A 14,525-nucleotide genomic window follows, 5' to 3' on the forward strand; every position below is an offset into this window, starting at 1 on the left:
TTATTTAATGTCATATCAGCATAAATATCCACAAATTTATGTTAACAAATAAATAAAGTCAATTTCCCTGATACATCATCATCTGTTAGCTTTCGATCTACAGTTACGAGTATCGGCAATTAAAAATAAATCTCTAATCTTCATGCAAACCATGTGTTCTAAATAGTTTTAAAATTTTGTTGTCACAAGTCAATATAAATAGACCCACCACTCCTGTCTTTCCATTGCCATCTGGCTAATCATTGTAACAAGTTAACTGCCATTCTATGTAAAAAACAGGTATTTAAAAATTTGGCCGGAAAATTTGTCATTCAAATATCAATCAATTTAAATGACCTTTATTTTGGCAAAAACTGTCAAACCAACCTGCAATAAAACAACAATGTGGAATTGAATGTAAGCTTCAATTTAATTACAAAAACATAAAATGGACATTTTAGTTTCCCCTTTATCACCAAACAGGATGAATAAAACACTACAGGTGAATGAGATAATTATCTCATTCATCTGTAGTGCTTCATTCATCCCATTTGTAATAAAATTAAAGCTTACATTCAATTCCACATTGTTATTTATTTCTTCAAGCTTCGAGCAGCAACATTTACACAAACCTACCTGCAGCACACAAAGGACCTCTGGGAGTTCTGCCCCGTCATTGGTGACTGGTCCTAGCAGGACAAAAATGTGATGGGCAGGGGCGTCTGACAACAACTGGAGGTCGTTGGGCGAATTCTAATTGGATGAGGGGAAAAATTTAAACATTTTGACATTTTACAATGTGAGTAAACTTTTAAACTGTGATTTACAACGTTTCAAAGTCTACAATTTCCACTGAGGCATTATGGATACCGAGATAAAAAGGGTGATTTATCTTCAATGCCCATTGAATTAAATTCATAGAACCATTTATTTTAGAGTCATTGAATTTTTGTTTCTTTAATTCTGGTTTATTTTAAAATCCAGATTTGAAGAAAAAAAAAAGAAAAATAAAGCAAAGAAAAAAACAAACAAATAACCCCTTAAGTAAAACGATTGATGCCATCAATGAAAGGGTTAAGTCTGAAATATGCCTCATTTGTTAAACTGTTAAGTTTTTTGTTGTTGTTTTGTTGGGTTTTGTTTGGTTTTTTTTTTTTGGGGGGGGGGAGGGTTTGTTAAATACAACTTAAATATAACTCAATCCAACAATAAATGATTGTAAAGACAGAAGATTTTATCAGGGTTGCAAATTCAGGGGGCAAAAATTAACTGAATTTTTACACCAACAACTAAAATGACCCCAATCTGAAAACTGGACTCCTGTGAAAGACATTAGGTATTTACATAATTGATTAGGACAGCAATAGGTAGGCAGTGATCTTATCTTAATACTTGTTTCCTAGAGTTAAATAGACGGAGGTGATGGGTTATAGACTGGAGTCTGAGTCATCAAAGCTTCTTTTTTTTTTTTTTCATTTACCAGGTAATTTGAAAATATACAAATATTTTTTTTAACTTACTGAATTCTGTAAATATACGGAAAATTGGCAACCCTGTATTATAGAGTTGAGTCGTGGTCATTTTTTACATGTCCAGTAAGGCCATCATGGACAACAACAACTACAGGAAGGAAGTTACATAAACAAGGGCTTTCACTCTTCAAGACAAGGTAATAATACATAACTCTGTACTACATAAACCATAAAAACTACGAAATTATTTCCCATTCAATACACCAACCTTGTAATGGGAAGAAACGTAGAGGGCCATGATACGATGCAGGAATTTCTCCGATGCTGGATGGAAAGAGAAAAGTGTGTCTCTGTTGACGTAATACAGCTGGCAACTAGACGGTAAGGGAGTCCCACCGAAGGACCGAGGTACGGCACTGGCGTCCAAGCATAACAAAGTGTTCAACCAAGCCTCCACTGAGTCACCGTTGGAGTAACGGATGGATTCTTTCAACTCCACTTCATGTAGAGTCCGACCTTTTAAACAATTTAGATGGAATGATAAAATAGGATAAGATATGCAATGGGTGTCATTAAAACTAATAAACATAAACATGTACAAACACACCAATGGGTATTTCATTTGCAAAATGACTTTAAAATTTTTAAAAAGGAAGAAAAATATTAACGAAGCAACAGAATCTGAATCAAATGAAATAGATAAATTCTTTTATTTTGGACTAGTCAGTAATTTAAAACACTGTCGAAAAAAAGTGAAGTGTGGATCAAGTTTTAAAATCATCTTTATAAGATATATCTTGACATTGAAATAACTTGTCCGACGTTCTTTGTCTAAAGTGTGGGGAAGGGTGAAATCTATCATATGATGTACATGTTACTATATTTGTTTAATAATTATTAAGCTGGGAGGCATATTTGGAAGCTGGTCTTAGTAACCCCATTCCACAGTACTTAATACGGAACTAGAAATTTCAAAAGCAACAAAATAATGCATCGTACCTGAAACGGGAGCTTTCCCTCCAGTTTTAGCCATATTGGTGGCCATTTTTGTCTCTTGCACACTTCCTCCAAAAGTAGAAGCTTGATGCCTGAGTTGTTGGATCAACTTCAGGGAGAGTGACCTCCCAGTGCCTTCGTATCTAAGAATTATAAAAGAAAACCTCTGAATCTTTCTTTCTCTCTCTCTGTCTTTCCCTCCCCCTCCTGCTCTCTCTCTCTCTCTCTCTCTCTCTCTCTCTCTCTCTCTCTCTCTCTCTCTCTCTCTCTCTCTCTCTCTCTCTCTCTCTCTCTCTCTCTCTCTCCGCTCTTTTTTATTCTTACCATTATCATCAATTTTTTTAAAATCGGAATTTCAGAGACAATGGTGGAATAGTACAAAAAGAAAAATAGGAATGATTGCGGCAAAAGCGGAAGGGTTGGCAGGTATGTCTTACCCGTTGATCGTAGATGACATGAACACAAGGTACGGTCCCAGCAGACTTTTCACCAAAGGCAATGGAATGGCAGCCGCTTCATCAATACAAACCAACTCTGCCTGTCCAAGCTTGTTTGAATCCGATGGGTGAATGTACTGAAAACAGTTAAAGGTTTCAAAGTGTTTTGACTTTTTATACAAACAGAGCAAGAGGTGCCCAAAAAAATCTGGCTCTATTTTCTAAAATTAAAATATGGAATTGGAAAAAAACAAAAACAAAAACAAATCAATGGTATCCTAATCGGATCCTGTAACCTGTTTGAAACTTTTTCTTTAATGATGTCTTAAAGTTTTTGACTGTCAGAAGGACTAGTAGGTCTGCTGTTGAGTAGACAAGGTCAGAAAAAAATCTCCATTGCACCTTGGGTCGATTCCAGACCCTTAGCTTGTGAAGCCAGTGCTCTATCTCGGAGCATTTTTTATATTTTTTATTACGCCCTTTCCGCCACGACATCATAAGATAGCGTCGCCTAGGAATTCCACGAAGGAATATAGAAGATAATCCATCAAGTTGGATGTCTGATGTCAACAGGAAGCACCCATGTTGTCCCATGTGAGCATATTAGGGATTAATCATCTTGCCCAAGGAAAAAACGAAAGTGCCTGAAGTGGGACTCAAACCCGGGACCTCCCGGGTCACAAGTGCAATGCCTAAACCACTCGGCCACTTCGCCCCCATCTCTCAGCATAGCAGTAAAAATAGAAGTTGATCAATCAATCAATTAAATTAGTGATTTCATTTCCTGAAGTTGGATGAAAATGGCTTTCCACCTTTACAAGCCCAATGTAACCAAAGTACAAACGGCAATCCCCGTTCTGGCATTAACTTGGATGTTATCTGTCCAGCAACCCACTGCATCTTCATTTTTTTTTCAATTTCTACTTCCCACAAAGCGACATTGTGCGGCTATGTGGTCTTGTGTGCTATGTCACACGCTTTTGGATAGGAAAGTCCTGGGTTCGAGCCTCGCTCTGCGCATTGTTAAGTCCTTGGAAAAGACTCTTTACCCACATTCTCTCACCGTACTTAGGTGTAAAATGAGAACCTAGTCGTTAACAGCATTGTCTCTGTCGGGAAAAAATTGTATTATCGCATAACAGGGTCATGTCTCGTTCTATATATTAAGTGTTGCTGTTCGTCAGGGACCCTTTGTAAAGCGCTCTGAGCATGTTTAGTGGATATTGCACTATATTAAAGCCCAATTTAATAAGAAACCATAAAGTTCAAAATTGGTAAAGCTGCATTGATTTGTCACCTGTATGGTTTGCCTGTGATCCCTGTAGATGTTAACCCTGACCACAGCCTTGTTGAAATCTGGGTTTGTTGACTGGATTATTTCATAATCCATGTGTTCCTAGGGAGACGGAGCAAAGCAAAATTCATCAATATCTCTATCTCTCTCTCTTCCATTCCACGCACACACATACACACACAGACACACATTTACAAATTTTCACCTATATTAGTATGACAATCTAATATAAATATATATGTATTTTGTGTTTACTTGATAAAGGCCAAGCCAAAGACAGAAACGTCGTTTGATTTGTGTTGTTCATTCATGAGCCAGAGTTACTCCCTTTATCTTTATCTCCATTTTATTGACTCTTTAAGACACCTCTAGTTATTGGTTTCATCAATGATGCTATTCCAATATGACAGATTTTATGCTTAAATTATCAATTTATTGTTGTGTTTTATTTCCATTGTAAAGCGCCTCTGAGCACATTGTGGATCTAGGCGCTATATAAATTCATTCATTCAGAACTGACTCCCCCCCTTGAAAATGTTAAAATTCGTAGTTTTTTTAAAAGGATATAAAAGTAGGAGTTAGTCGCTAAAATCAACTTTAAAAATCAACAATTTACCAATACAAGGGTTAAATAACACTTCAACATCCTTTAAATTGTGTAGTCTGGCATCAATTTTCGTTTTCAATAAGTTTTCATGACTTAGCAAGTGCTAAAATATCTATATTCCTTCGTGAAATGCCAAGGCGACTATATCTTATTATAGCCCGGTGGAAGGGCATAATAATAATAATAATAATAATAATAATAATAATCATAATAATAATTATTATTATCATCATCATTAATATTACTATTATTATTATTATCATTATTATTATTATATTATTATTATTATTATTATTATTATTATTATTATTATTATTATTATTATTATCATTATTACTATTACTATCATCATCATAAAAAGATAACTTAATGTTATGTCATGACCTCACCTGATACTCTAACGCATCAAATCCTTTGAACACAAACTCAAACAACGTTTTTAAATTCTCTGGACTGGGAGCTGTGACAAAAATGTTTGAATATCTGGAAGTAAAGGCAAGCAACAACGAATAGGGACTGTCAAATCAATCATTGGCATCCGATATTTGGAAAGAAATAAAATTATTTTATATCAACATGCAGTCACGTTTCTCCAATCCATGGGTGCAAGCAACTGGACCTCAAAAGGCCTGCAAGTCTACTTATGACCAGACATATAATCTGAAAAAGCCTGCAAGATTCAAATTTCATAATATAACTATGACTTCCGGGTCACAGTAGCATCGTGATTCAAAAGTTTCCCTTAATCATATGGACGTACCCGACCCGATTGTTGGGACCTAAACAAAAAAACAAAACAAAAAAAAAAAAAACAACAAAAAAAAAATAAATAAAAAATCCAAATCCAAATCGCAAAAAGCCGGCGACGTTTTTTTCGGTAATCCAATCGGCCAGTAGGCCAGCTGTAGCCGACACTCTAGCACCCATGCTCCAATCCGAACACCAATGGTAAAATGTACAAAAAAAAGACCACTTTTTAAACATCTTTACACATTATCTTTATATATTTTATCTTTTAAGGGCAGCATGGCTCAGCGGTACGGTATTTGAGTTCAATCACCCGCCGCTGTGCTGTGTGGCCTTGAGCAATTCACCTCGCCCTAGCTCAATTTGCGGCGCTGCTCTGCGGATGACACCTGGGTTATTCCAGTCTTCCCTTGGAATAGACCCTAGAGACAAATTTCCCCTATGGGATGAATAAAGGGAATTTTATTTTAGTAATTATCTATTTATTTTATATCTTGACACTGAAATAACCTGTCCAATGTTCTTCTTTTACAAGTTTTGGGAAACGTGAAATCAATCAAATGATGTACATTTTATCATATTTGTTTAATAATTTTCAAACTGGAGGGCACATTTTGGGGGCTGGTTGGTCTAGGTCACCCCATTCCACGGTATAATCCAATCCAAAACGCTTTGTCCAGGGATGCCAACTGGCAAATTTCTAAAAGTGTGAATGAAAAATTGTGTGAATGTGCCATTTATTACATTGAGTATGGCTTCAAAGTAACGAAGTGGACATAGTAGGTAATAGTTATTGCATCTGAGAGTAAATAATACACAAAAAATAAATGGGAACAGATTTGGATTTATATTGATAAAAGAAAGTTCTGAAATTCTTTTAAAGTTCCCACTTCAGTCGGAGCATCACAACCAGAGAAGCATTTGTATTTTTCTTCTCTTTCTTTTAAATTTCAAAAAGATATTGCAAAATTATTTTTTTAAAAATCTAAATCAAAAGAATAATTAAAAACCAAACTATCCCCCCCCCCCCCTCCCATTCGGAGACCTACCCAAAAGCCACTGATGTAGCCATGGCCAACCCTAAAGCAGCCGACTTGCCCCGGCCCCTGGCTGCCGTCATCACGACTGTGCTACGCAAGGTCTTCTCCACAATGGCATCGACAAACTTGAGATATCCTTGACCCTAAATGGGATAAAATAACAACGATTTGGACCAATGAAATCAAAGAGTGACATTCCAAGGGGAAAAAAAAAACCCCTCTTTATCAACCCACATTCAAAATGCATTATTCGCATACTATCTCTAACAACAGAAAATGAAGTGAGTAGAAAAGTGCCAGAAGACAATACGAGAATAAAAATTTCGCTGCGATGGGGGCTTGAACCTGTGACTTTACTTTAGAGGGACACTATTCAGTCAACGCATCCACCACTGCATAGCGGCCCTCTCACAACCAGGCAGAGTTGTCGTACCAGTAAAGTCACGGGTTCGAGCCCCCAATTTTTATTCTCTATTGTCTTCTGGCACTTTTCTACTCCCTTCATTTTCTAGTTATTATCAACACAAGTACCTGCTCCACTCACATTTCTGAATTAATATTTGTCTCTAGGAATTCTCACATTAGCTCTCTCGAGTTCGTCAGATTGAAGATTGAAGATCAAACAGATTTGATGGATTTTCTATTCATGTGAACTTGAGAGAGTCAATATGCTTTATAATAATAATAATAATAATAATAATAATAATAATAATAATAATAATAATAATAATAATAATAATAATAATAATAACAACAATAATATAATAATAATAATAATAATAATAATAATAATAATAATAATAATAATAATAATAATAATAATATAATAATAATAATAATAATAATAATAATAATATAACAAAATAATAATAATAATAATAATAATAATAATATAATAATAATAATAATAATAATAATAATAATAATAATAATAATAATAATAACAATAATAATTATAATTATAATAATAATACTGCCACTTATATAGTGCCAACATCTCATGCGATATGAGCTCTAGGCGCTTCACGAAAATAAAATATATATCATTAATTAAACAATGACTACAGCTATTAGATACAGACATGATATTCAATATTTAAAACGCCATCGTCATAGATAGAAGGGTTGGCAGGTACGGGCTACACAGTGCAATCTTCTCACCTGATCTAAAGTTCGACATAATTGATGATCTTCCCCGTGGTGGCATCCATTTCTTTGATGGCACCTTTCAGCTCATCCAGCTCCACATCCCGAGCAGACTTTTTTTCAGCCTGGATAGCAAACAGAGTATAAATAAATAAATAGAGAATTTGTACAGTGTAATATGTCCTCTAAACATGCTCAAACTGTTTTACAAAGGGTCCCTAACAAACAGCAACAGTTAACACGTAGGACAAGACACAACACCTTTAAGGCGATATTACAATTATTTTTTTTTCCAACAAAGACAAAAGAGTTCAACAGTCATGACGTCACTTCCCTCGTTATGACGCATAGTAACTCAGTTCGAATGAACTTCTTAACTATCGGATCAATGGCGGACGCCCTTATGAAATACTTCTCAGACGAGCATAAAAGTGTATCCAGAGGAGAAAAACATAATAAATCTGATCATGTTTCGACTTTTATACATTCTGATCACATAACATGTGAAAAAGTTCTAACATGAAGAATAAAAAGTACTGATTTTCCTTGTTTAGAACCAAGCTGCTCGTTGCTGGGTGGAAGTGACATCAGACTATTGAATCCAATTGGGGAACTCAAATATTGGGAATTCCCCCTGACAAAACCAGGACTGGACTTGATAAGACTGTTATTATCCTGTCCTTAAAACAAAACTTGAGCTTTTATATAGCGCAATGTCCACTAAATGTGCTCAAACCGCTTTACAAGGGGTCCCTGGCAACACTAAACAAGTAGGACGTGACATGACGCCTCTTAGGCGATATTACAATTTATTTTCGGACAGAGACAACACTGTTAACGGCCAGGAACTCATTTTACACCTGAGTAAGGTGAGAGAATGTGAGTAAAGTAAAGAGTCTTTTCCAAGAACTCAACTATGCGTTGTGCAAGGCTCGAACCCAAAACATTCCAATCCAAAAGCGAGTGTCATACCTCAAGACCACATAGCCGCACAAGAATTTCAAAAACCTCGTGTAAACAGGTCTGTTTGTTTGTTTCTATTTTTAAGGTCATTTTAGCGCCAGTTAACAAGAAGAAAATGAATAGTAAAAATATTCTAGATTTACAATTGAAAGCAAACGAGAAAACGTAAGACAAAGGAAAAAGGTTAATAGAGAATATATATATATAAATTCCAGGAGCACACTATCAGTGCACTTTGAGATAACCTAAAAGTCTCATCTAGACACAAGCACAGGATTCCCACTAAGAGAATACACTCAAATGCTTACAAACCATTATATATTCAAAACAACAGAGAGATGATTTACAAGGTAAAAAATATCATCCCCCAAAACTAATACTTTACATTTGACTGCTTCCCTCCCAGCAAAGGACTCCAGCCAGGACCAGGACAAACCCCAAGTAACCTCATTCCAACACATAGACAGAATGCAACCGTGGAAAATATGTATATAGGGTGATAGAAGATACAGGAAGTGACCTCCTGCCCACCATGGGATGTCAAAAGACCCCACCCAGTAAACAGGTCAGTCGTCTACTGTGTATTTGTTTGTTTTTAAGGGTTTTACGCAACTTCCAACATATTTAGGCCATATCAGTGCCAGTAAAAAGAAAGAAAATTGGATAGTAAAATCATTCTAGATATATGTACAATTAAAAGGACTTGAGGAAAAAGTAAGACAGGGGGAAATGGTTCAAATATGGAAAAGATGTAGGTTCCAAGAGTACACTATCAGTGTACTCAGTTTGAGATCACCTAAAAGTCTTAGCCAGGCACCAGGCACCAGCACAAGTCCCCACTAAGAGGAATACACTTGAAATTTTACAAATCATGATAAGAATATAAAAAAAAAAAAAACAGTACATAACATAGAGATGATTTACAATGAAAAAAAAAACATCATCTCCCAAAACTATAACTATGCCAAGGACTCCGGCCAGGGCCAGGACAAAACTAAGTTATGCCATTCCAAGACAAAGACAGAAAGCAATTGGAACACAGATACAGGGGGATATAAGACACAACAATTTACCCCCCTGCCCCCATAGGAGGGTCAAAAGACCCCAGCCACTAAGCAGGTCTGTCGTGTACTGTGTATTTGTTACGGTTACTTACAATAGACTTGGCTGGCACAGGCTCGATATTGAGGGCATGGGTGGAGACAGGGATGAGATGCAGCCTGTCATCAATCACAACACAGTTCTTACAAGATGCCAGTGAGAGCAGGAACCTAATGCATTGAGGGTAAACAATTCAATAGTCACTGAGAGTAAAATCCAAAACAAAGAAACAGAAAAAAAAAAATGGCAATGTTTTGATATCATATTATGAGTGTTCGTTCTTTAACCCTAACTCACTCATTCCTCACAACACCTATATCAGTCTTTGACTGTGATGACTTTTACCTTAACTCACTCATTCCTCACAACACCTATATCTGTCTTTGACTGTTGCGACTTTTACCTTAACTCACTCATTCCTCACAACACCTATATCTGTCTATGACTGTGATGATGACTTTTACCTTAACTTACTCATTCCTCACAACACCTATATCTGTCTTTGACTGTGATGACTTTTACCTTAACTTACCCATTCCTCACAACACCTATATCTGTCTATGACTGTGATGACTTTTACCTTAACTCACTCATTCCTCACAACACCTATATCTGTCTTTGACTGTTGCGACCTTTACCTTAACTCACTCATTCCTCACAACACCTATATCAGTCTATGACTGTGATGACTTTTACCTTAACTCACTCATTCCTCACAACACCTATATCAGTCTATGACTGTGATGACTTTTACCTTAACTCACTCATTCCTCACAACACCTATATCTGTCTTTGACTGTGATGACTTTTACCTTAACTCACTCATTCCTCACAACACCTATATCTGTCTTTGACTGTGATGACTTGTACCTTAACTCACTCATTCCTCACAACACCTATATCTGTCTATGACTGTGATGACTTTTACCTTAACTCACTCATTCCTCACAACACCTATATCTGTCTTTGACTGTGATGACTTTTACCTTAACTCACTCATTCCTCACAACACCTATATCTGTCTTTGACTGTGATGACTTTTACCTTAACTCACTCATTCCTCACAACACCTATATCTGTCTATGACTGTGATGACTTTTACCTTAACTCACTCATTCCTCACAACACCTATATCAGTCTATGACTGTGATGACTTTTACCTTAACTCACTCATTCATCACAACACCTATATCTGTCTATGACTGTGATGACTTTTACCTTAACTCCCTCATTCCTCACAACACCTATATCTGTCTATGACTGTTGCGACTTTTACCTTAACTCACTCATTCCTCACAACACCTATATCAGTCTATGACTGTTGCGACTTTTACCTTAACTCACTCATTCCTCACAACACCTATATCAGTCTATGACTGTTGCGACTTTTACCTTAACTCACTCATTCCTCACAACACCTATATCAGTCTATGACTGTTGCGACTTTTACCTTAACTCACTCATTCCTCACAACACCTATATCAGTCTATGACTGTTGCGACTTTTACCTTAACTCACTCATTCCTCACAACGCCTATATCAGTCTATGACTGTTGCGACTTTTACCTTAACTCACTCATTCCTCACAACACCTTTATCAGTCTATGACTGTGATGACTTTTACCATAACTCACTCATTCCTCACATCACCTATATCAGTCTATGACTGTGATGACTTTTACCTTAACTCACTCATTCCTCACAACACCTATATCTGTCTTTGACTGTGATGACTTTTACCTTAACTCACTCATTTCTCACAACACCTATATCTGTCTTTGACTGTTGCGACTTTTACCTTAACTCACTCATTCATCACAACACCTATATCAGTCTATGACTGTGATGACTTTTACCTTAACTCACTCATTCCTCACAACACCTATATCTGTCTATGACTGTGATGACTTTTACCTTAACTCACTCATTCCTCACAACACCTATATCAGTCTATGATTGTGATGACTTTTACCTTAACTCACTCATTCCTCACAACACCTATATCTGTCTATGACTGTGATGACTTTTACCTTAACTCACTCATTCCTCACAACACCTATATCTGTCTATGACTGTGATGACTTTTACCTTAACTCACTCATTCCTCACAACACCTATATCTGTCTTTGACTGTGATGACTTTTACCTTAACTCACTCATTCCTCACAACACCTATATCTGTCTTTGACTGTGATGACTTTTACCTTAACTCACTCATTCCTCACAACACCTATATCAGTCTTGACTGTGATGACTTTTACCTTAACTCACTCATTCCTCACAACACCTATATCTGTCTTTGACTGTGATGACTTTTACCTTAACTCACTCATTCCTCACAACACCTATATCTGTCTTTGACTGTGATGACTTTAACCCTAACTCACTCATTCCTCACAACACCTATATCTGTCTTTGACTGTGATGACTTTAACCCTAACTCACTCATTCCTCACAACGCCTATATCTGTCTTTGACTGTTGCGACTTTTACCATAACTCACTCATTCCTCACAACACCTATATCTGTCTATGACTGTGATGACTTTTACCATAACTCACTCATTCCTCACAACGCCTATATCTGTCTTTGACTGTTGCGACTTTTACCATAACTCACTCATTCCTCACAACACCTATATCTATCTATGACTGTGATGACTTTTACCTTAACTCACTCATTCCTCACAACACCTATAGATAGTATGCGCTTGGCTAAGAAGCTCATAACATTGCCATCCGGAAATATAACGGACCAACATACAAAACTGTGTGTATCCATGAACGTTTATAGTCGGGTTAATGCAGTTCAGTGAGCATTACTCATAAACGCGGATGGCAAAAAACAATAACAAGACCTGAGTGACGTCATCTTCGAACTATCTATATCAGTCTTTGACTGTGATGACTTTTACCTTAACTCACTCATTCATCACAACACCTATATCAGTCTATGACTGTGATGACTTTTACCTTAACTCACTCATTCCTCACAACACCTATATCTGTCTTTGACTGTTGCGACTTTTACCTTAACTCACTCATTCCTCACAACACCTATATCTGTCTATGACTGTGATGACTTTTACCTTAACTCACTCATTCCTCACAACACCTATATCTGTCTTTGACTGTGATGACTTTTACCTTAACTCACTCATTCCTCACAACACCTATATCTGTCTTTGACTGTGATGACTTTTACCTTAACCCACTCATTCCTCACAACACCTATATCTGTCTTTGACTGTTGCGACTTTTACCTTAACTCACTCATTCCTCACAACACCTATATCTGTCTTTGACTGTTGCGACTTTTACCTTAACTCACTCATTCCTCACAACACCTATATCTGTCTATGACTGTGATGACTTTTACCTTAACTCACTCATTCCTCACAACACCTATATCTGTCTATGACTGTGATGACTTTTACCTTAACTCACTCATTCCTCACAACACCTATATCTGTCTTTGACTGTGATGACTTTTACCTTAACTCACTCATTCCTCACAACACCTATATCTGTCTATGACTGTGATGACTTTTACCTTAACTCACTCATTCCTCACAACACCTATATCTGTCTATGACTGTGATGACTTTTACCTTAACTCACTCATTCCTCACAACACCTATATCTGTCTATGACTGTGATGACTTTTACCTTAACTCACTCATTCCTCACAACACCTATATCGTCTATGACTGTTGCGACTTTTACCTTAACTCACTCATTCCTCACAACACCTATATCTGTCTTTGACTGTGATGACTTTTACCTTAACTCACTCATTCCTCACAACACCTATATCTAGTCTATGACTGTGCGACTTTTACCTTAACTCACTCATTCCTCACAACACCTATATCTGTCTTTGACTGTGATGACTTTTACCTTAACTCACTCATTCCTCACAACACCTATATCAGTCTATGACTGTTGCGACTTTTACCTTAACTCACTCATTCCTCACAACACCTATATCTGTCTTTGACTGTGATGACTTTTACCTTAACTCACTCATTCCTCACAACACCTATATATGTCTTTGACTGTGATGACCTTCACCCCATCATTATTTACATTTTTCTGAGAGAAATATGCATATTATCAATATTACTGTTTTATTTCGCACTCTACACAAAGTATCCAACTCAACTCAGATGTGAAAGAGTCGCCAACCAATAAACCTTTAACACACAACAAAAAAAAACACAAATAAAAGCAGTCTACTACTGCAGAATAATAAACAAATCATAAAAGTTTGTGACTTTAAAAAAATAATTAAAAAATCATGCGTTGTTTAATATTCCACTCAAGTTGGCACACCTTAGTAACCTTGTGAATGCTTCTTTTTATTTATATTACAAGACTTTTATAGATAGTATGCAGATGACATCACTCAGGCCTTTGTTATTGTTTTTGCCATCCGCGTTTGTGAGTTGTTCTCACTAAACTGTATTAACCAGACTATAAAAGTTCATGGTTACACAGAGTATGTGTGTTGGTCCGTTATACTTCCGGATGGCAATATTGTGAACTCCTTGGCCAAGCGCATTCTATCTATACATAAAGGACGTGATGAAAAATTCTCTGCCGTCAATTTCTTTTTTTTTTTTTTGAATGTATTTACGTTTTCCAGACCTGCCAAATTGATTTCTGAAATTGTGTACGAATAATCACAATTTGACATTGACGATCACTTCAACGTTACATCGTCATGCTTATGCGCCGTAGA

At 36.5% G+C, this 14,525-nt stretch overlaps 1 protein-coding gene across 1 annotated transcript in view; it reads right to left on the minus strand.

Annotated features, from left to right (window-relative positions):
* The window catches only part of LOC144978801 (RNA cytidine acetyltransferase-like), a 47,600-nt gene that overhangs the window by 12,128 nt on the left and 20,947 nt on the right, over positions 1-14,525 (minus strand). The window contains 10 exon segments of the mRNA XM_078925323.1: positions 616-732; positions 1,720-1,967; positions 2,451-2,590; positions 2,885-3,021; positions 4,182-4,280; positions 5,175-5,268; positions 6,582-6,715; positions 7,734-7,753; positions 7,756-7,843; positions 9,838-9,952. Of these exon segments, the coding sequence (XP_078781449.1) occupies positions 616-732; positions 1,720-1,967; positions 2,451-2,590; positions 2,885-3,021; positions 4,182-4,280; positions 5,175-5,268; positions 6,582-6,715; positions 7,734-7,753; positions 7,756-7,843; positions 9,838-9,952 (1,192 nt within the window).

The sequence above is a fragment of the Berghia stephanieae genome, chromosome 8, assembly GCF_034508935.2.
Source record: "Berghia stephanieae isolate SIO BIC M18660-M18661 chromosome 8, UCSD_Bste_1.3, whole genome shotgun sequence".
In the NCBI taxonomy this organism is placed as follows: Eukaryota; Metazoa; Mollusca; class Gastropoda; order Nudibranchia; family Aeolidiidae; genus Berghia; species Berghia stephanieae.